General features: G+C 40.7%; 1 protein-coding gene across 4 annotated transcripts in view; it reads left to right on the top strand.

The window, feature by feature from the left end:
* LOC5572546 (low-density lipoprotein receptor-related protein 2) overlaps nucleotides 1-23,949 on the top strand; it is a 155,056-nt gene that overhangs the window by 118,240 nt on the left and 12,867 nt on the right. For 3 of the 4 annotated variants that reach the window (XM_021842514.1, XM_021842526.1, XM_021842518.1), the window contains 4 exons: nucleotides 4,687-4,818; nucleotides 20,856-21,128; nucleotides 21,308-21,562; nucleotides 21,619-23,892. In XM_021842514.1, coding sequence (XP_021698206.1) covers nucleotides 4,687-4,818; nucleotides 20,856-21,128; nucleotides 21,308-21,562; nucleotides 21,619-23,892 — 2,934 coding nt within the window. The remainder of the gene's footprint in view (nucleotides 1-4,686; nucleotides 4,819-20,855; nucleotides 21,129-21,307; nucleotides 21,563-21,618; nucleotides 23,893-23,949) is intronic. The other variant, XM_001660419.2, reaches the window with a different exon arrangement.

Here is a 23,949-nt window from a genome sequence, read left to right as displayed (position 1 = left end):
TTCTAGCGCAATATTGAACAGGAGGCAGGACCATCGGCTTGTCGAAGTCCTTTGCGTGTTTCAAACGGGTTCGATAATGCACCCGATATCTTCATACAGCACTGTACACTATCCATCGTTGCTTTGATCAGTCTAGTCAGTTTCCCAAGAAAACCATTCTCGTCCATAATCTTCCATAGCTCTTCGTGGTCGATGGTATCATAGGCCGCTTTGAAATCAATGAATAGGTGGTGCGTAGGGACGCGACACTTTTGGAGGATCTGCCGCAACATAAAGATTTGGTCTGTCGTCGATTGCCTGTCCACAAAACCGGCTTGATAACTTTCCACAAATCTGCTTGCCAGCGATAGACGGTGGAAGATGATCTGGGAAAGCACTTTATAGGCTGCGTTAAGAATGGTGATCGCTCGTTAGTTCTCACATCCTAACTTGTCACCCTTTTAGTATATTGGGTATATTATTCCCTCCTTCCACTCCTCCGGTAGCTGTTCTGTATCCCAGATCATGGCTATCAATCAGTGCAGAGAAGTGGCCAACCTGTCCGGGCCCATTTAGAAAGTTCCGCTCCAATACCATCCTTTCCAGCTGCTTTGTTGTTCTTGAGCTGTTTGATAGCATCCTTAACTTCACCTATTGTGGAAGTTGGCACGTCTCCCTCATCCGCCATACTGATGAAGCCATTCCTCCTGCTGTCTAGATCTTCCTCCTCTGCGCCGGTTAGGTGTTCATTGTAGTGCTGCTTCCACCTTTCAATCACCTCACGTTCGTCCGTCAAGATACCTCCATCCTTATCCCGGCACATTTCGGCTCGCGGCATAAAGCCTTTGCGGGATGCATTGAGTTTCTTGTAGAACTTACGTGTGACTTGAGAACGATACAGCTGCTCCATCTCTTCGCACTCCACTTGCTGTCTTCGCTTCTGTTTATATCGTTCCATGTTTTGACGGGTGCCTTGCTGCAGCATCATCTCCCGCACTGCATTCTTCTCGTCCAAAACCGTCTGACACTCCTCGACGAACCAAGCGTTCCGTCGATTTCCTTCCACGAACACAATGGCACCTTCCGCTACGTTGTTAATGGCTGCTTTGAGACTACTCCAACAGTCCTCAAGAGGGGCTTCGGTGAGCTCTCCCTCTTCCAGCAACGCTGCTTCATGGCTTTGCGCATAATCAGTTGCGACTTCGGGTAGCTTGAGTCGTTCAAGATTGTACCGTGGCGGGCGTCGGTACCGAATGTTGTTCATAACGGAGAGTCGTTGTCGCACTTCAACCGTCACTAGGTAGGGGTCCGAATCGATGTTTGCGCCGTGATAGGTTCTGACGTCGATAATGTCCGAGAAGTGTCTTCCATCAATCAAAACGTGGTCGATTTGCGATTCAGTCTGTTGGGGTGATCTCCAGGTGTACCGATACGGAAGGCTGTGCTGGAAGTAGGTACTACGTATGGCCATGTTTTTGAAGGCGGCGAAATCAATTAGTCTAAGGCCGTTTTCGTTTCAGCTTACGGGTGAGTGCTGAACTTCCCTATAATCGGTTTGAATTCCTCATCCTGGCCAACCTGAGCGTTGAGATCTCCGATAACGATTTCGACATAATGGCTTGGGCAGCTGTCGTATTCGAAAGCGTTCTTAACGTCATCGTCACTTGCTAGGTGAGGGCTGTGCATGTTGATTATGCTGGTATTAAAGAAACGGCCTTTGATCCTCAACTTGCACATTCTGTTGTCGATTGGCCACTACCCAATCACGTGCCTCTGCATTTCACCCATCACGATAAAAGTTGTGCCCAGCTCATGTCTGTTGCCGCAGCTCTGGTAGATGGTATAACCATCCCTATACGTATGTACCGTCGACCCTTTCCAGCAAACCTCCTGCAGTGCTACGATGTCGAACTTGCGGACTCTCAATAATTCGGAAAGAATGCGGGTACTTCCCAAGATATTGAGAGACTTACAGTTCCATGATCAGAGTTTCTAATCGTTAGTCCGTTTTCGATGCCTAGATCCAGGCATGCCGATTGTTCCGGTACGGATTTACATTGTATTCCTGTTCTGATAATTTTTACGGCTGGCTTGTAAGGCCAGCACCAACCCCCTTTCTCGCCGGAGGATCATCGTCCACAGCACTGTTTAGAGTCCCACGTTGGCACTAGGACGATGATCAGCCGCTCCTAACATGGAGAACAGACGCTCTGATAAGCTACACCCTCAGAAGAGAGGAGCCCCCTTTCCCCCCTTTGTCGACCGAGGTCCCACCAGGGTTGGTTACCTGATCTTCCCTACGGTTACTCGTACCCCAGGCGGCACCACGGGGAGGTAGGGATAGGCGTTACTGGACAAGCGGGTAAGAACCACAAATTATACCTGCAGGTACGTGAAGTACCAATGGTACGCATTGTCCTGTCATTGACCACCCTACTTGCAGATATGTGGTTTTTTGTAGAGATTCATCAGCGCCCACTAATGAAGCCCGCCACATCCTAGGTAGACCATGCTTGAGCCCCTGGTCAGATGGACCAGACGCTCGACCACCTCCCGAAGGAAGTGCTAAAGGTGGTATTCCATACGGCTATATGTACGAGTTTCGCTCGGAAAGGGTGAGAATCCGAAGCTTCCACCTGGCACCCCCTCACTCTAGCTGATAATGTCAGAAGGACAACAGTGCTCAGGTTGCACTACCAGCTATGTACGCAACCCATAGCTGGCGGTCTTTGTCATCGTTAGACCCGTGAAAGGGTAAGGTAGGGGCTTGTGAGGACAAGAACTATGTTGGACGCTCCTTCCTGGTTGTCGACTCACAACTTTGCAATTTTATTTATTTATTCACCGTCTTTGACTACACGTCACACAGACTGAAAACTTAATATTATGTACTTTACTTAAATTCTATCTCTTATCCTATTAACAAAAACATTTTTTGACACATTGAAATCGAACGAATCGCTGAATCTGTTGAACTCTCGTAGGCAAAAGTCAAGTGCATTGAAATGGCCATAATTCGTCCGATGGTGTGGTATTGCTAGCATTGAGGAGTAACGAAGCTGACGGGGTGGCACGTACAAAGGGATTTGTTCGAGGAGTACAGGGCTGTCGATGTTGCCCTGAATGATGTCGAAAATGAACACACACTGCATCGAAACACGTCGTTGTGATAGAGTCTCCAAACCGATCAAGCGGCATCGGTCTGGATAAGGCGGAAGATGGACGGGATCATTCCACGGAAGATTGCGTAGTGCAAACCTGATGAATCTCCTTTGTACACGTTCAATTTTGAGAACCAACGTAGAATAATAAGGACACCATACGGGAGCAGCGTATTCGAGTATACTACGTACTAGTGAGCAGTAGAGAATTTTCAGTGCATAAATGTCTGTGAAATCTGCAGCATGCCGACGAATAAATCCAAGAGCGGAAAAGGCTTTGGCCGCGGTAACCCCTATGTGTTCGTTGAATTTTAGCTTTTCGTCGATGATAACGCCCAAGTCGCAGATAGACGTCACCCTTTGCAGAAGAACCGAATCGATTGAGTATTCAAAAACGGTTTTGTCACTGCATCTACTGAAGGACATAACCTTACACTTGGAACCGTTGACGCGCATTCCGTTATCACCGCACCATATCAGCAGCGTATTAACATCCTCTTGAAGTGCTACACAGTCCAGCTGTGAAAATATTGTACGGTACATCTTCATATCGTCAGCAAATGATAGAACGAACGACGACAGTAGAAGACTTAAGTCGTTTACAAATATGTTGAATAGCAACGGTCCAAGAACGCTACCCTGAGGTACGCCCGATGTGATGGCAAACGATCGAGATCTCGCAGAGTTGATCACCACGTTTTGTATGTATGTCTGTACCTTTACCGAGAGTAAAATCCTTAAACGTAGATACTTGGTTCAAATAAAAATTCAGCAATTAAAAATTGCATACAAATTATCAAATTCCTGAAATGTGTTCATACCTACTTACTCACATTATTCAAACGTATTCCATCTGTCAACGCAATAAATTAGCCAAGCCCAACAAGTCATAAAATTGCTCTCGCTGAAAATGCAAATTTTTCTCCATTATCATCAACTTTTCGCCGTCGTCCGTCGGTTTTATCACACTTATCATAAACTTGCACACTGCAGTGGCTGACTGTCATTCTACTGCTGTAACTCTTGCAATCAGCTCCTCTAGCAACCACAATTCTTTTCCCAGCGAACCACCTTCCGCGCAATTCAAATAAACACTTGGTAGATATCGCCTTGATTTACACGCGGGAAAAATATGATCATGCCCTAGGAGATGGATGGCGATCACTAGTTTATCCTAAATATTGAGAAACAGTTTCTGGAATTTTAAATTGTAAATTTAAAATTCCAGAATAGAATTTAAAAATATAATATTTGCCGGAGAAATCCGCATTTAAGAGCTAAACTGGCTACTTTTTAATAAAAGTGTTTCCAGTATGTTCCTCCTTTTTAAGTGCTTGTCAATTTGTCTGCCATCTGCTTTAGGCGCAAACACGCGTCAATTGTCGGTTGATGTGGGTTTACATTTCAATGAGAAAAAGCTGTTCCATAAAACAATGCTACCGCGAATGGGTCCAGACGAGCGAGAAACTATTTCACCTTAAACAACTAACCAACCAACCCGTTGATCAATTGAAACTCAATATAAACTCAAATCCCGTTTTTGCAGCTCCCCCGGAATGCGAGCAGGGCCAGATCAGCTGCGGTCAGTACGTGTTCAACAAGACCTACTGCATACCGCCGCACTTCAAGTGCGACATGACCGTCGACTGCGTGGACGGCACGGACGAATCCGACTGCAGTAAGTATTTCTGACCTTGTTTTTACAGGATCGCGGAACGATCGCGAAAGGATCGCGGTTTCAAAGGTTTGATCACTTGAAGAGGCTGGGTTTATCAGTGCTTTATATTTTAATTTAAAAAACTGCCTTCAAAACTTTAAAAGCCAGTTGATTATAATGTTCTATAACTACGGATTATTTTTTTGAAAATATTGTTAGACGAAATGTTAAATTACGTCCTTCGAATTCCACTAGAGTTTGTATCCATTGAAAGATACGCATATTCCGACCTAAACTGTAAGGCCGTCTTCAGTGTCGTGCACTAGACTCGACTTACGACTAAGTCAAGTCTAGTACACGACCGAAATACGCGTATCCGTCAAAAAATACAATCTCTAGTGGAACTAAACGGTATAGCACTAAATTCGGTTTTCATTTTATTTACTCAATGGAATTGAAAGAATTCAGAGACAATTTGGCAATGGAATTGGTACTAAGAATCAACGATTGCGACAGTTACGGCTTCAAAAGGGCGTAACTCAATAATTCGTCTTACGATATTTCTTTAAATCGCTAAATGTTCGATGACTATCATGATGATCGGATCATTCTGAAATCACAGCAAGGATTGGTACTTTAAAGCCAAGCGGAGATGCCTATCAACTGATCACTACCCTGATGGGTGATCAGCAACGATCTTACAGAAGATGCGCACCAATTGTGCAAAGTCGTGACCGGTTCTGACAAGCTGCGCAATCGACGAGAGGTCTTTTCCACTGTAGAAAGAGGCATGACACGAGCCTAGAGCTGTCTCCAGATGGTACCCCATCCAACATCCCCATTAAACAACCATCGTTGCCATTTTTGTATCGCTTCGAATCAGAAAATCACCACCATGCATCTATTCTGAGCAGCATTAAAGCACTTCTATCTGTATGGGGATGGGAGAATAAGTGTGGACCAAACCACTCTGGTGGAGGAGATACCTACAGAGGGGTTTGTTCTAGGGTGCGCTGAGCTCAGCGCGCACTTCAAGGTGATCCACTTTCCACGACGAGAGTGAGTCGCGTTCAGAACGGTCGGCAAATGGGGGGACCCCTCATATGGGGGGAGGGGGCTACTTGCATAAGTGTTTTGTGTTTGCTGTTGTTTTTGTTGTTTGTCTCTGTGCAATCGTAATATTTTTTGTGTGTTATATGTTTGGGAGTCGGCATGTGGCGTGTGATTGCACTTTTCGGTGGAGACCTCTGTTTCAGTGCTATGTTTGTTGGTTTGGGTTCGTGGAAGGTAGGGGCTTGTTTGTGTTGACTTCAGGCTTGGCGGCCGGCATTTTTTCTGTTTAATACCTGCTGCTACTAGTACTGCTTCTGATGAGGTCAGCACCCGTGTTCTGAAGTTATTAATGGGAGGCAGGGGTGTGAAATTTTGAATAAACATTCTTCAAATTTTAATCACCAACCAATACCAAATAAGAGCAATGCAAACGTTTTCTATCAATGAATACAGTTCTTAATATATATCGAATGAGCTTTAAGCTCAATGTTCGAACCAACAGTTCGTCATTGCTGTACATTTGTATACATAATTTTTCTTTATCTTTGTGGTATTTACGCACCCACTGGAACCAAACTTGCTACACTTTTCAGTTTTCTATGAAAACTAATGATTATTGATTTAGTCCTTGCATTGAGAAACACTAGACCAAACACAGATCAGATTTGTGTGTCGCCGAGTAATAACGTTTATTTGATCTTTTTTTTTCTAAAAATGTTAAAGAATTAGCCATAGCTTTAAGAATTTCTACAGATATTTTTTAAATCATTTCTCAAAGAATTTAATGTTCCTGCTGGACTTTCCACACGAATCTCAACTACAATCATTATTAGTCATTATCATTACAATCAGGCACCATTGGACCTCCAGAGATTTCTCTAATAATGTCTCCATTATAATTCTAAAAAACCTTACAGGTACCGTGGAGGTCCCATATTTGACGCGGTTAAGAAAATTCTAAATTCAAACATTTGTCAAAACGTCAAAACCTGTCCGATTTTGTTGAAATTTGAAGCTATGTTAGCTCAACTATTATAGAATTGAGGAAAAAGTACGAAAAATATATTAAACGTTTTTTTCTTCATTTTTAATGACTTTATGTGGAAAACATTAGATTCCTTAATTGACGCATCAATTCTTCAATGTACCTAATTTGACGCACTATGTTCCTTATTTGACGCACTAAAAATAATTGCTTTAAACTTTAGTTAACAAGAGTTTAAGTATTCAAAAGTTCAATTGATTGAAAAAAGCGCTTTAGAATGAACGAAAAAGTTAGAACTTTTGGAAAAACATTTTAATGACGTAATCCGGTAGTACTTTTGCTATGCGTTCAGTTAAAGTGTAGAAAATAAAACCGGCGATTGGCTTCAATCCATAGTCAAGCATTATTGTTTAGTATGTATGTATTAATGTATTTTTGCCGTGATATCAAACAAGGGAAAGGTTTGAAAACTACGTTGCGCTGGAATAGGGAAGGAAGTTGCAAAAAAAGAAGAAAAATTGATCGAAAACTAGAACGAAAACAACCGGGTCGAAAAATGGCCGTTTGAGAATCTTCATTACTTATAACACGTAAACTACGCCCCCTTGTCCCATGTTCTATGTAAACCTTATGGACCGCGAGACAAATATGCGTAGAACCAGTATGGGCCTCGAAAACGATCGAGAACCATATAAGGGGTCATCCATTAAGGGGGCAGGATCCTTCATTGATTTCGGAATTTTCAAAAGCAGTTTTTTCGTTCAAAATCAAGAAAATTTACAGGAAAATGTGTTCACTGTATTCTGTTCTCCAACCGCAACAAAGTAAAGACATTTTTATTGAATGATTTTTAGTTTTGAACAGAAAAACTGCTTTACAAATTTCGATGAGGACGATGAATACGATGACGGAGCGTTGATCTTTAAGTACGTCATGATATTAGGAGGAAGAAGGTGTTCTGCAAGATGTGACGAATCATACAAATTTTTTGAAGGTTACATATGAAAAGTGTGACGAAGGGCGGATGGGCGGGGTTGTTGTAGAACATGGTATATTTTTGTAACACGTATCTCATGGACACCCCCTATTGTATAAATTTTACTAAACAACCATTGAACCAACACCTCACCTCTTGACGTGATTTATTGAAGCTTCCTTGAAATATTAAGGGACGTCCATAAACCGCGCTAAATTTTATAATTTTTAACCCCTCCATCTTGGGGTACATTTTTTGTATGAAAAGTGCGAATATTTTATATGAATCGTTGAGTTTCCCTGAACCCCTTCCTCTCCCTAAAAATATTACGTAATCTATGGATGACCCTTTACAAGTGATTACATTAAGCATTGGGTTGTTTCTCGGACGGATTTTTTGAATGCAAGCACCATAAATATTTATTCTCCTATTTTCGATCCAACAAAACATGTTGAACAAAATAACAAATCTCGCGTTCGGTAACTGCGTAACTGCAATGATCGATTTCTCTTCATCGATTTTCTCTTTAGGCAATTACTTTGCTGGAAAACTGTTATCGACTGCTTTTTTCGATTCAGTAGAAAGAACTCATTGTCCTTCATCATGTGGCCTCGTAAAAAGATACTCAACGCGAGAAATAATAAGGAACATTGTGTGCCTAACTTGACGCACAAGATTTTCATACAAAAATATGTCTTAAAGCTTAAAAGTAGAAAAATTTCGACGTCAATTCATTAATAAAAGAATATTACTGACTGTTGTTGATGATATTGCTGTAAAACAGCACAATATTTTCACGAAAATTGATCAACAATAGTTAGCACATTCACTAAGGAATGAAAAAATTGACGCACTTGTCGAATGCATTTTCAAATAAATTTTATTTTTTTCCTATTATTAAACATAAATAAACTTTTTTCGATTGAAATCCTTCAGTAACATGTAAATAAAGATTGAGCAATACATTTTCAAGTGCTAGTCTGATCTAGAATTAATTTATAATAACATTAATTAGAAAATGCGTCAAGTTTGGACCCGCGTCAAATATGGTACGTTCACGGTATTCGTAAAAAACCGGAAGAACAATCTTTTCAGATTATCTCCAGCAATTTTATTATGAATTTCTGCAAAAGTATCTGAGTATTTATCCAAGAACCATTCTAGTACTACTTAAATTTCTTCAACGGTTTTATGTGGAAAGAAATCCTTTTTCTGATTACATCAGGATTTTGTTAAGTATATTCCGTGAGTTCTCCAAGTAATTCTTAAAGTATTCGTCTAGAGATTTTTAACGATGTTTTTTCATTATAAAAACTTATTCAGAGTTAGCTTCAAAAACTGATCAAGTTTTCCAGACTATTGGAAGAATTCTCCTAGAATACCACTGATAATCTCAATAGGTATTTGTTCTGAAACTTTTCTTTGGAAAATCTTTCATGAATAATAATGGTTTTGAATGGAGTTTAGTAATTTCTTCATGATTTCTGTTTTACATTGGATGCAAGAATTCTTGGTAAAATAGTTCTAAAACACACCTAGGAGTTGTTTTACGAATTTTACCATGAATTCCTCATAATAAAACTCTTGAAGTTCCGTAATTGCCTGCTAGAAAGGTTAATGAACTGCTTTACCTTTTATTTTCATTGATTTTTGGAGGATCTAACCTAATTTCTTTAGGAGTTTTTCTGAGTGTTCAAGAATGCATCGAATGTCAATTCCGAAACACATTTCTTCAATGATCACTCTAATGAATACGTTATAATAAAAAATGAAAATAAAATATAAAAAGAAAAATATGTCATACCGTCTACCTATCGAGCAGACAAACAAAACAGATAGGGGCTATTTTCGAAGACGAAGAAGAACAACCATTTGATGAAGTCTCTTCGCGCAACTCTCTGTATATAGACTCTGAAAAATCCATCATTCAATTATTGCTGATAATCATGAATGAAAAACCGGATTTTTCGTTCAAATTAATTTAAATCCTCATGAAAATCTATCATCGCATTACAAGTAGCAAGTGAAGTGCAATAAAAGATAATCTTGACCACCGCTTCAATTTTGACCAAAAAAACTGATTTTGAAAATTTGTACAACGATGATGGTTATTTTCCTCTTAAAACTGGTTCACAGAAGACCGGATACACCCCTGCATCTCCGCCATTTCAAGCGGAATGGTATAGGTGTAAGGTAATGTTATGACAAATTGCTTTTGGTTAGCAGACTGCCTATGTATCAGGCGCAAGGAAAAGCGTACTATAATGATGGAAGAATGGAAGCATTGTGAAACGGTTTCTTGCCCGTCTATGGTCAATTGATATGAACGAATAGTTTAAATGTGAGAATTTTAGAGTGGAAGTTAGAAGCAAGCGAATGCAACTAAACTACAAAGTACGAGGGAAAAAAGGACCTGGAATTGAACCCATGACCTTCTGACCCCGTCCAAAATAATAGCTACTAAAATTCTTCTATATTTTTTTCAGAGATATGTCCAGGAATTCATCCATAGATTACTCCAGAAAGTCTTTCAATGAATTTCTTTAAGAATTCTGCCAAATATTCAATTTGTGTATCTCGTTTTTTCATAGACCATTTCAACATAAACTCCATCAACAGAATATACAATAAAGTGATGCAAATTTTGAAATTTCAGCTCCCCTATGCTTAAACGATTTTAATTATGGTAAATAGCATCCTCCCAAAGTTTGAAGAGATTCGGAAGAAATTTGACTGTGCACAAGCCATTTGAAGTTTATATGGAGATTACTATGGAAAACGCCAATCTTTTGTGTCCAGCCCTCTACCTCTTCGTCATAAAATTATATGGAAAAGTGAATAAATTATTTTAATGTGAAATCCTCCCAGCTACAATTTTGCCGAAGACCAATTTTTGATTGGACCTCAGGATAAATTGTTATTCACCATCATAAAGTTGGTTTGCATGTAGCATGCTTCACCGAACAGTTGGTGACAGGCAACAGTGGTGCTCCTGGCGGGAAAAATAGATCAAAGTAATCCAGGCTACTATGTTCTACAGCAAAAAAGCAGTGTTGCTCTGAAAGTAATTGAATGATCATCTCAGCATGATATAGATTTTGTTATCAATAATAACAAATTATCCTTACGTTCCATCAAAATGTGATCTTCGGCAAAGTTGTAGCTGGGAAGTTTTCACATGAGGTAAGTGTGTTAATTTTTCAATAGATTATTATGACGAGCAGTTAGAGGACTGAACACAAAAGGTTTCCCTTTCCCATAGTAATTTCCATATAAACTTTAAATAGCGTGTGCACAACCAAATTTCTTCCGAATCACTTCAAATTATGGGAGAATCATTTTCATCATAATTGACATCGTTTAAGCATAGGGGAGCAAAAACTTCAAAATTTGCATCAGTCTAATATACAAGGACTCATTTAATTATTTCTCTAGGGATTCCTTTTGGAGATTCCTGTAAGAAATTCTGCCTAAACTCGTACAAGTTCTTAGCAATATTACTATATTTCTCTTGAAAGAGGTCATGCACAAATTACGTCACGCTCCAAGGGGGGGGGGGTGAAGGGTCAAGTCACGCGTGACAATTCTTACAAAATTTTCGGAGGACTCATACAAAAAGCGTGACAAAGGGAGGGGGGAATGAAAATTAGCGTGACATAATTCGTGTACCATCCCAAATATCGTCAGAGATTTCAAGGCAAAATATGTTCAGGGATTTCGTGGGAAACCTTCTCCAGCGAAGACATTTCCCAATAAATTCTTCAAAAGTACAAGTCCTGCAAGTAATGTTCAAAAAATCTACAGAAATGTTTCTTAAACTTCCCAAGAATTCTTCGCATCCTCCAGAGTTTTTGGAAGAAATTCGAACATGAATTCTGTATATTCTGAGAGATTTCTTGTAGGAATTTGCGCGGTAATACCGATTATCGTGAACTCACAAATCTTGGAGTTGATGCGTCGAATTGTAGGACTATCAACCTCGACATCGAGTCATAGAACCGTAGAAGGAGCTGTTTCTTGGAATTCTGGCAGAGAAGCTTTCCAGCTTCTGGAAGGGAAGCTTTCTAGCTGCCGCAAAAGAAGCTTTCCACCTTTCGGAAGAACAATTTTCCAGTCTTTAGAGCTTTCCAGTATCTGGATAAGAAATTCTCCAGCATATGGAAGACGAGCCTTCTAGCTTCTGGAAGAAAAGCCTTCTAGCTTTCAGAAGAAGTTTTCCTGCCTCTGAAAGAGAAGCTTTCCAGCTTCTGGAAGAGAAGCTTTCGAACTTTTGGGAGAAAAGCTGTCCACCTTCAGGAAGAGAAGCATTCCAGTTTCTGACAAGGACGCTTTCCGGCTTCTGGATGAGTATCCTTCCAGCTGCTGGAAGAGAAACTTTTCAGCTTCTGGAAGAGAAGTTTTCCAGCTTTCGTAAAAGAAGTTTTCCAGAATCTGGAAGAATAGATTATCAGCTGTTGGAAGAGAAGCTTTCCAGCTTCTGGAAAAGAAGTTTTCCAGCTTCTGGAAAGAAGTTATCCAGCTGCTGGAAGATAAGCTTTCCAACCTCAGGAAGAGAAGCTTACCAGCTTCTGAAAAAGCAACTTTCCAGCTTCTGGAAGAGAAGCTTTTTAGCTTCTGGCTGAGAAGCTTTCCAGCTTCAAGCTGAGAAGCTTTCCAGTTTCTGATTGAGAAGCTTAGATGGCTTCATCTTCCAAATACATTAGAACTGGAAGAAAAGTTTTCCAGTCTCTGGAAGAATAGCCTTCCAGCATCTGAAAAAAAGCTTTCGAGCTTTTGAAGAAAAGCATTCATACTTCTGGAAGAGAAGCTTTTCTGCTTCTGGAAGAGAAGCCTTCCAGCTGCTGGGAGTAACGATTTCCAGCTTCCGAAAGAGAAGCTTTCCAGTTCCTGAAAGAGAAGCGCTCCAGTTTCTGAAAGAGAAGCTTTCCAGCTTCTAGAAGAGAAGCTTTCCAACTTCTGGAAGAGAAAGTTTCTAACTCCTGAAAAAGAGGTTTTCCAGCTTTCAGAAGAAGTTTTCCAGTCTCTAGTCCAGAAGCTTTCCTGCTTCTGTCGGAGAAGCTTATAGATGGCTTCAGCTTTCAAATGCATTAGAACAAAATCGATGCTTTCCCTTGTAAACTATTCAGAATAGTCGTTCAAATTTGCTTATTACTTTATTTCTATAATTGTTCTCCAAATTTTACTTCTAGGATTCCTCAAGTGATTCGTTTAATAGTCCCTCCAGGAATTCATTCAGTAATTTCTTTGACGATTTTTTCCGTGGGTATTCTAATTTATGTCTTTTCATAATTAATGTCATTTATCTTTATTAACGTGACTGTTCGTCCTTAACTTTTGCAATACCGGTAGTTTTTGACATACATTTTTTTTATCTGCTCTAATTTGATCAAATTTCCACCGATTTCAATTCTTTTAGCTTTATTCGAATGGGAATCTCTTGTAGTTTTCATGCCCAGAATATGGTTTGTAATTGTCCAACGATACCGGAGTTCTTACGGATTTCGTTTATTAGATTGCTTTGATTAGATTATTTTGGATTAGTATTTTATAATTTTGATTGTCAATTCGATTATGTACACCTCGTTGAATCTGTTCATTGTTTGAAAAAAACGTAGGGTAGGTGTACCAGTTATGGCCATAGTGGTTCCCTATTTCGCCATACGTGATATCTTGAATGCCTTCACATTTTGAAAAATCTTTTGTGTTTTAGCAGTAAAATAAAGGATAAATTTTGATGTTTATACATTCAAAAAGATTAAAAATGTAAAAGTTATCAAAATTTTGCATATGGCCAAATAGGGAACCACTATGGCCATAACCGGTACACTTTCCCTATAGAAAGATTGAATATATATGTTAGAACATCGTAGGTTATTCTGGCATCACCTGGTTACCTCACGGATTTATTGCCCCCTGGTGAAGTGGCCACTTGCCGATCTTCACCAAACTCTAGCATGTTATCCATCTAATTTTCTGAATATTCAACACCAATTCATTAGTGATCATATCATGTCACGGATTCGTTGCCCCAGGAAAGTGGCTGCTTGGGGCTCTAATCTGTGACATGTCCGGGAGGTTCCAAGCATAAACAAATGTAGTTGCTTCGATCACCAATGAATTGGCGCTGAAAGTTCATGAAATGTGATGGATCACATACGAGGGTTTGGTCCAAGTCTACATCTGGCCACATCCCCAGGAACATCGAATCCGTGACATGGCCAGGTGATTCTAAGTATGAACAGATGTAGTTTGCTATGATCACCAATAAAGTTGCGCTGATAATTTATGAATTAGGTCTCATGCTAGGGTTCGGTCCTGGTCGACAAGTGACTACTTCCTTGGGGGCCCAAATCCGTGACATGTCAGGGTGGTTCTAAGTATGAAAAAATGTACAGTCCAGTCTCGATGAGTCGATATTTGAAGGGACCATCTACATCTACGGAAATATCTAGAAATGGTACCGAAATGCTTTGGAAAGCCAGGGGACCATTGTAGTAACTATGAAATTTTGATTTTAGTATGATTACATGAGTCGATATCGAGGATATCAAATCCCTAAATAATTTCTCCTGTAAATGCTCCACGGGTTCCTGGGAGATTTTTTCCATGAATTCCAACAACCCAAGTAACCATGGAGCATTATATAATTGCATATATAATACAGCTGCATTGCCGTAAGCCTACCATTAAAGTAGTTTAAAAATGGAAAAGGGCACTTTTACAATTAAATTAATGCAAAAAGGACGATAAAGCAATGAAGCAACTTATAAAGTAATATTAATGCAGCAGTACAATTTATAAAGTGATGTTAGTGCATTGATACATTTGTAATGTAGGGGTAATGCTTTATTGCTTGACAGCTCTTGAAATTTGTTGAATAAAAGCAATGTTGCATCAATGGTATTGATATGCAGTAGAATACGTGCAATGTTATAGGGTAACCAATATATTTTGGACCTCTATATATTTTGGACCCCCTGGGCCATTTTCCTGCAAATTTTCCAGTTTAAATCGAAAGACCAACTCAATTCGCATGCCATTTGGAAAGATAGGACTATTCCGCACTTGCATCAAGCGTTTGTGCATGGAAAATGTGTTTATTTTATCTGAAATTAATTTAATTAAATCGGTTCATCCATGCAACCGTTTCAACACGTTACAGACAGAAATTGAAGACGTCAGAAATTTTTCAAATGTAAACAAAAACTTTTTTCTAACTTCTGAACTAAAAGCGTAGAATTTCTTCAATCGAATTCAATCGATTGATTAGACTATGAGCAAGCATATTATACAACCAGTGCCGTGGACTTTGTCGCCAAACGATAAAAATATGCCGGGGGTCCAAAATATATACTTTGAAGGTCCAAAATGTATTGGTGTGTCCAAAGTAATGAAAAACAGTGCATCACAATTCAATTATTTTCGTCGTCTTTTGTATCCTACATGACCGTATGGGCATTTTTATCTCGTATAGGAAGTTTTTCTCTACATTTTGGTATGTTCTTTGACTTGGTTACGCTGTGCAATTAATTAATTGGGACAAAAATGTAAAATCACTTCCTTAGGGGGTCCAAAATACCACCGTTACCCTAATGCTTGTGGTTACTTGGGAAGGGTTTCGCAAGCTTCTTTCATATATTCTTGGGATCTTCCCTAAAAGTATTTCTAGACTTTACATAGAGAATAATGAAGGAATTTTAGAAAAATTGGTCAATAATCCCTTTGAGGATTAGATGGCAAGAATTTCTCAAATTGATTCTGTGATGTTTCTCCATACAAATTAGTTCGCCTTCTGGAATTTTTTGAAAAATATTTCTTTTTATTCCCTCCACGATTTCAGCATAAATTTTCACAAAGATTTTACCAGCACTTGCTCGGGGATTTGCTACAGGTGTTTCTTTAGTGATTTTTGTAGAGATTTTAAAATCAAGCATTCCTTTAGGGATCGTTCCAGATAAGCAAATACATGACAACAATGCCAATCGCTGTATTATTATAAGTCTAGAGAAATTTGGGAGAATCGGTACTAAATATACCGGTAATACCGACCATATTTTGGTTTTCGTTGAAGTTCAATTTATCAGGTCGATAAAGAAATGTATTACATAAAGGCTTACTCTAATTATCATCTTTTTGTCACTAAGTATGGTTTATCTCCGTACATAATAACGTTAGAAGCACGCTCATTGTACATCTTGTTTCCGTTAAAAACATTTTTTTGGAACATTTAAAAAGCGGCGTCGGTGGTGCAGTGGTAAGCGCGATTGCCTCCCACTTCAGTTAGTCGGGTATCATTTCCCGTCGGGATTTTCTGAGGTATAAAATCTCTGATCACGTTTTCCTGCGGAAGAGAAGTAAAGCCGTTGGTCCCGGCCCATGTGTTGATGGGTTCGATACCTAGAACCCTACTTCTAGGTGTGTGATGGTCTCACTGGGCGTCCGTGTTTAGGCTTAGTACCAGAAATAGGCAGACAACTACAACCGATGTCAAAAGATGTCGGTTGGCCAAAAAGAAGAAGAAGAAGAAGGAGAACATTAAAAAACTAAGTGATTTAACGGAAATGATTCAGAAAATCCTATTTATACTAACAGGATTATCGACTTTCGAATACAAATGAAGCTGCTGATGGTGAATATCAAGCTTGCTAGACAACTAGGCACATATATAAAGAAAGGTTTCAGAATATTTAAGCATTTGATAGAATATTTCAATATATTTCAGAATATTTCAAAAATTGATAGAAATTATTCGGATTATTTCGTGTATTACAAGTCTGTTCAAAACGAATTTGAATTTGAAAAACATCCGGATGGACCCAGAAAAAGCTTAAAGGCTATTTTCAAGGTTATTCTTGAGTAAAATGATCGATTTATCTATGGAAAACACTTATTCTACCATACTGAAAAAATGTGTGAAATTCAATCCAAATCGAAGATCATCGAGCACAATTTCTAATTTTTCGACTCATTCTAGATGGAACTCGTCATCTTCATTCTGTGCAGGGATTGAATTCTGAAAAAAATACTTTTTTTCTTGTTTTTAATTATGAATCGTGGTTTTACGGCTAACCAGCCGAATGGAAGTTTAACAACTACCGAATAGCTAAACATTACATATAATTTGCAATTGGATTAGATGGACAAATTGATGTGAAGATTTGCGAAAAAGTTACACGTCTTCTCAGTGAGAATCGAACTCACGACTCCCTGATCTCTAGTTGGGGCGCGTTACCACTACGTCATGAGAGGACTCATGAACGCAGAAGTTAACCTGAATTCGGTTTCAGCTCAATAATCACGTGGTCCTTTTTCGCAAAGTGCACTTTTTTGGAAGAATTAGATGCCCATCCAAACACAACGCTTTCTATATATATCCAATGCCTAGCCCGAGAGCGCATTGTTTTTTAGGTATAGGAATAGCACACTACACTAGCCAGCAACTGCGCTGGCTGAGGTTTCTATTGTATGGGCTTCCAATGGGTCGTGACGTTCGTGAAGTTAAGCAAGAAATCTTCAATAGAGCCAATAATCAATAACAATCCAAAATTAATACATAATTTTCAGAATTCTAGCAAATTTTTCAAATTTTATATACCGATTACTTTGTAGTTCAGATTACCAGGAATTGGAACACGCTCAATCTCCAATCGCATCCAACTGACAAGCATCATGGTCCTCTGCTGGCCCAATTTGTACCATGAATGGCCACAATAATTGCGAGCTCCATGCGCTCCATGCGAGCAACAACAAAATCACTGCCCGCAGCAAACAATTGCAGAAAAGTCAGACTAACGAAGACACAGTTTAACGAGACATAATAACGCGGCAAATTACCGCAGTACAAATTAATCGTCCCTACACTCGAACCTCGGTTTACGAGTTAACTCATGGGATTCGTCGTAAATTAAATCAGTTCATAAAACGTACTGACTGTTCGTAAATGGTTCTCAATCAGGCCGAAATATGTGCAAGTTGAGGTCTTTCAAAAATTTCTTGGAGTAAAGGCATATAATTTTACATGAGTAAAAGGAGATCTATTCATCATTTCTATTAGTAGTACGTACACTTGTATTATTATGATCTTTATTCCAGAAAGCTATGCGAAGGCGAAGAGCATCCGTTGAACTCATCAAGTTCAATAACATGAGTCTAGTCGACGTGTACTGCTTATCAAACAATAAATTATTATGCTGGTAGATCTTGTAGACCTTATGGCCAATCTTTCGGGAATTTTTGGATGAGCTAGACCTTCAGTTATGTTCATCAAGACTCGCAGTTAATGTCTTCAAACATTGTTGAGCATGTACTAAGTTTCAAACTCTCTAGTATGTAACAAATTATACTCGTAGATTGGAAACCTATATTTCTCGGAAGTTCTTGGCTGATTCAGATTGTCCACATACAAGTTTTCCAACGAATTCTATTTAGATTTCACGAAGCTAACTTCAGTCAATCACTAAGAGCATGTGAGCAATTCTCGCTGAAACCAGGCCGCCATCGGCACCCATCGTTAGAATTCCAATTTTATGTCACTGATCGCTAGTTGTTGATAAAACTTAAGGGTGGTTCTTTCTGTTTTCTCAAATTAGTGGACCCCTCGTACGCCAGCTAGCTAAACAGTTTGCGAAAAAGCCCATTTTTTGATAAATATAGGGTATTTCTTCACGTGATATGTCTCCTATTTCGCTTGGAACACATAGCAAACTTAGTGGCATCGTATAGAGAAAGGATATAGCTTTCATTTAAAGTCATTTAAAATTTGGCGGCCATTTTTAATTTGGCCGCCATCTTGAATTTTGTTAGAAAAATCGTTTTTTCACCATTAGCGCACCGCTCGTTTTGAATTCTGAGATCACCATCAGAAAGCTGAGGAAATATTGCGTAAGATAGGCTACAGAAACTAGGTGAGCAATGGTATTTACCCTATGGAATAAACGATTTTCTAAATCATGTTCTACGATTTTGACGTATATGGCGAGTGCAATCAATGAAAACATTATTTTTTGTGCAACAAAGAAACAAGTTTTCAATCGTTGGTGTTTCATTCGAGTCGAGTGAAGAATAAGAGTATTATTTTGAGTGATAAAATCTGGCGGCCATCTTGGATTTTGACGCCATCTTGGTTTTAATTAGAAGAATGAATTTTTCACCTTGATAGCACATGTAGCATGTTGAATTCAGAGGCTACCAGTAAAAACAAGGTTACATATACTCTTCTTCTTATTTTCCTGACGTTACGTCCCTACCGGAACCGAGCCTGATACTCAGCTTTATTAGTTATAAATACAGGTTATTAAATAGGAATTTTCTTTTATAATGCGATTTTTAATATCAGAATAATTCTTTGACAAATCTTTTTTTTTTCTTTGAATTCAGTAATAATGAATAAATAAATTTATTGAATAAAAACCGTCCCAAAACATTAATTGAAATAAACAAACATTTTTATCCCATATGCATTTTTGTCATTGAATGAAGTTTATAAATTGCGCATTTGGACATTAGTACGGTTTGTGGTAATATCCGTAGTTTTAACGTAAAACATTGCCAAAAATGCATTAATTAAGAATAGAAATCTTAAATTTTTAAGCAAAGAAAAAAACCTTTGATTTTCTGAACCATATAGTATCGTTTTTACTACCGCCCAACATGCATGTGAAAAATAGCGAAATTCAAAGATGAGAGTCAGGCTTTGTTCTAATGTGGACGTAATGCCGAAACGCAGGTGTATCATCTTGAGGTTGGGAAATATGGTGGCCATCTTGGATTTAGACGTCATCTTAGTTTTTAGCAGGTCAATGATTTTTACCATCTCAATTAATTAAATTATAAGGCTTCCGTTGAAAAAAAAATCAGATTCTTTATTTCATAGGTTTAAGATCAAATAAATGAAAGAATCAATGCAGTTTTTCAAATCGAAGATATGCATAATAATCATTCAGATAGCAAATAAGCGTTAAAAAATCCTGCTTGATAATTTGTTTTTGAAGCTAGTTAAGCTGAGGGGCTGGCTCTGTTCCAGTAGGAACGTAATGTCAGGAAAATGAAGAATAAGAAGAAGAGTAAGTGTAATGGTAGCATAAAAATTCAACATCATGAGTGCTAACAAGGTAAAAACTCATTCTACAACTTAAAACCAAGATGGCGTCAAAATCCAAGATGGCCGCCAGATTTTTTCACTCAAAATAATACTCTTATTCTTCACTCGACTCGAATGAAACACCAACGATTGAAAACTTGTTTTTTTGTTGTTCAAATAATAATGTTTGCATTGATTGCACTCGCCATATACGTCAAAATCGTAGAACATGATTTAGAAAATCGTTCATTTCATAGGGTAAATACCATTGCTCACCTAGTTTCTGTAGCCTATCTTACGCAATTTTTCCTCAGCTTTTTGATGGTGATCTCAGAATTCAAAACGAGCGGTGCGCTAATGGTGAAAAAACGATTTTTCTAACAAAATTCAAAATAGCGGCCAAATTCAAAATGGCCGCCAACATTTTTTTAACTTTAAATGAAAGCTATATCCTTTCTCTATACGATGCCACTAAGTTTGCTATGTGTTCCAAGCGAAATAGGAGACATATCACGTGAAGAAATACCCTATATTTATCAAAAAATGGGCTTTTTCGCAAACTGTTCAGCTAGCTGGCGTACGAGGGGTCCACCAATTTGAGAAAACAAAAAGGACCACCCTTAAGTTTTATCGTAAACTAGCGATCAGTAACATAAAATTGGAATTCTAACGATGGGTGCCGATGGCGGCCTGGTTTCAGCGAGAATTGCTCATGTACTAAATCAATAATCATCAACTTTGTACCTTATTACGTATGTAGATCTTAAGATTTATATTCCAAGAAGTTCTTGGATGACTCAAAACATCTCGTCAATACAACACAACAATACAAAAACAAAATCAAAACTACATATTTCTCTGAACTTACGTAAAAAAAGACTTCGTAAATCGAGGTTCCAGTGTACCTCTACAAATGCAATTGCAGCTCTCTAATTTGCTTCCTGTTTCGTTCTCGATCTTCGCAGCATACCGCAAGTGCCAGCCGGACGACATCCACTGCGGAATGCCGTCGCAGTCCCTGTCGGTGAACGGTCGCGTCGCCGACATCTGTGTGCCAAAGGAGAAGAAGTGCGACGGTTACCTGGACTGTCGGACCGGGGTGGACGAGGAAGGGTGCCCGGGCATAGCCTGCCAGCTCGATCAGTTCCGCTGTGCCAACGGGCTGCGCTGTATCGACACGGCGCTCAAGTGCAACCACAAGAACGACTGCGGCGACAATTCCGACGAACAGAACTGCAGTAAGTATCACGATCTACGTTTAGGGGTGACCTTGTCATAGAGGCGGATCTTGAACAGTATAATTAATCACGATCGCTGGGTGTCAGTTTTTAGAAAGGCGTCGAAATCTCGCCTGCCTGTAAAGTTAAGTGCCTTCAAGTTCATCAATCAAAACCGTTTGTCTTCTTCCCCGTACCAGACTTCCCACCGTGTCATGGAGGTCAGTTCCGATGCGCGAACTCGCTGTGCATCCCGGCGACTTTCCACTGCGACGGTTATCACGACTGCTCGGACGAGAGTGACGAAGCCAACTGTACGGCGATCGCCTGCCCGGATAACAAGTTCCTATGCCCGCGGGGTGGACCCAACGGTCAGCCGAAGTGCATCGCCAAGACGAAGCTGTGCGACGGAAAGCGAGACTGCGAAGATGGAACGGACGAGGAGACCGCTTGTTGTAAGTTTAGCATGATCGTTCAATGTGAACATTGTGATAACTTATATTTATTTCAGCTACCGCCTCCTGCCCGGCTCTGGGATGTGAGTACAAATGTGGCCCCTCGCTAACCGGTGGAGTGTGCTACTGCCAGCCAGGACGGACGCTGTCCTCGGACAACCGAACCTGCAGCGATCTGGACGAGTGTAACGAGTGGGGTCACTGCGACCAACTGTGCACCAATACGGACGGGTCGTACTTCTGCGCTTGTGCCAGCGGGTACACGCTTATGGACAAATCTCGCTGCGTAGCCCCGACGGCATCCAATCTGGAACTGATATTCGCCTACGACCGAGCGATCGTGCGGATGAGCTCGCACGGTCAGGACTTCAGAACGATCGCTAACGCTACTGGAGCTAGCGGTCTGGCCTACCACCATAGCAAGAACCTTCTGTTCTGGTCGGACATCAAGACCCGCAAGGTTCAGTCCCAAGTGCTGGAGAATGGGGGATATGGAGGGCATGACTTCAGTTTGCCCGGAACATGGGCCCCGGTGGCAATCGCCATCGACTGGATCGGTGACAAGTTGTACGTGGCGGATTTGGTCGGACAGAAGGTCGACGTGTTTGAACTGGATGGACGGTGGCGCGCTGTAGTCTTGGGATCGAATCTGACTAGCCCGGCTGATCTTGCCCTGGATCCGACGTCTGGTCTTATGTTCGTCGCCGATGGAAGTCACGTTCTGCGAGCTCACATGGACGGTACGCATGCCAAATCGATCGTGTCGGAAGCTGCCTACAAAGCATCTGGCGTCGCCGTTGACGTTATCGCTAAACGAGTCTTCTGGTGTGATTCGCTACTGGATTACATCGAATCCGTCAACTATGATGGCCAGTACCGGGTGATGATCCTCAGAGGTCAGCAAGTCCCGAGTCCATCCCGCTTGGCGCTGTTTGAAAACCGAGTATTCTGGACGGATGCCACCAAGCAAGGCATCATGTCCGTTGACAAATTCGAAGGTTCCTCTAGCATCCAATCGATCTTCAAGGCTAAGGATATTAGGGAACCTAAGGCAATCATCACCGTGCATCCGATCGCTCAGCCCAAGGTGTCCAATCCTTGCGGCAGCAACAACGGAGGGTGCTCACAGATGTGTGTGGTCACGGCCGTGCAGGGCGCTCCTTCAGGATTGGGCTATCGCTGCGCTTGTACTACCGGATGGCAGCTGTCCAAGGATCTGATGAACTGCGAGCTTGTGCGTCAATTCCTGATGTACTCACAGCAACGATTCATCAAAGGAAAAGTTCTGGACCCAGTCATTGAAGGATTCAGCGATGCCATTCTACCGGTTGTGTCTCGAAGAGCTCGCTTCGTTGGTTTGGACTTTGACGCCGTTGATGAACACATCTACTACTCAGATGTCCTTCAGGATGTGATCTACCGAGTTCACCGAAACGGAACAGGCCGCGAAATTGTGCTGGCCTCGCAGAACGAAGGTGTAGAAGGTCTCGCCGTAGATTGGGTGTCAAAGAACCTGTACTATATCGACAGCCGAAAGGGAACGTTGAACGTTCTGAGCACCAGGACCGTCACCCACAGGAGAACTCTGCTGAAGAACCTGAAGCGACCGCGTGCTATTGTTGTCCACCCGAACAAGGGTTACATCTACTTCTCCGAGTGGGATCGTCCGGCGAACATCAGCCGAGCGAACTCCGACGGCACAGGGCTGATGGTGTTCAAGAATGTGACCTTGGGCTGGCCAAACGGTTTGTCCATCGATTTCAAGGAAGATCGCGTTTACTGGTGTGACGCTCTGTTGGACCACGTCCAGCACTCGAACTTGGATGGTACGGATGTGAAAACAGTAAACTCTCGGCTGATCCGACATCCATTCTCGATCGTGATCCATGAGGACTGGATGTACATCACCGACTGGAGGCTGGACGCGATCGTACGGCTACACAAGCTGACCGGCGAACAGGAAGAGATAATGGTCCGTGAACCGCAAACCAATCGTCTGTACGGCGTCAAGGTGTTCAGCCGATCGATTCAGCTGATCGACTCGCATCAACCGTGCGGAATCAACAACGGAGGTTGCGAGAAGCTGTGCTTTGCCGTTCCCCGTAACAACTCGAGTGGTTTGACGGTGAAGTGCGGTTGTCCGTACGGAGAACGCCTGGGAGATGACGGCCGAAGCTGCTTCGCCGATCCGAATGCCGAACCTCCGGTACAGTCCTGCCCGAACACTTGGGACTTCACCTGTAACAACCAGCGGTGCATTCCCAAGAGCTGGATCTGCGACGGCGACGACGACTGTTTGGACAACAGCGATGAAGAGCAGAACTGTACAAGTAAGTAGATCGGTTTGATTGATCAGTTGAACTCCTAATCGTCACATTTCTTTTTTC

Source organism: Aedes aegypti, chromosome 1 (assembly GCF_002204515.2).
Source record: "Aedes aegypti strain LVP_AGWG chromosome 1, AaegL5.0 Primary Assembly, whole genome shotgun sequence".
NCBI classification, from domain to species: Eukaryota; Metazoa; Arthropoda; class Insecta; order Diptera; family Culicidae; genus Aedes; species Aedes aegypti.
The sequence above is the reverse complement of the archived record's forward strand: the minus strand, read 5'-3'. Positions and strand labels throughout refer to the sequence as shown.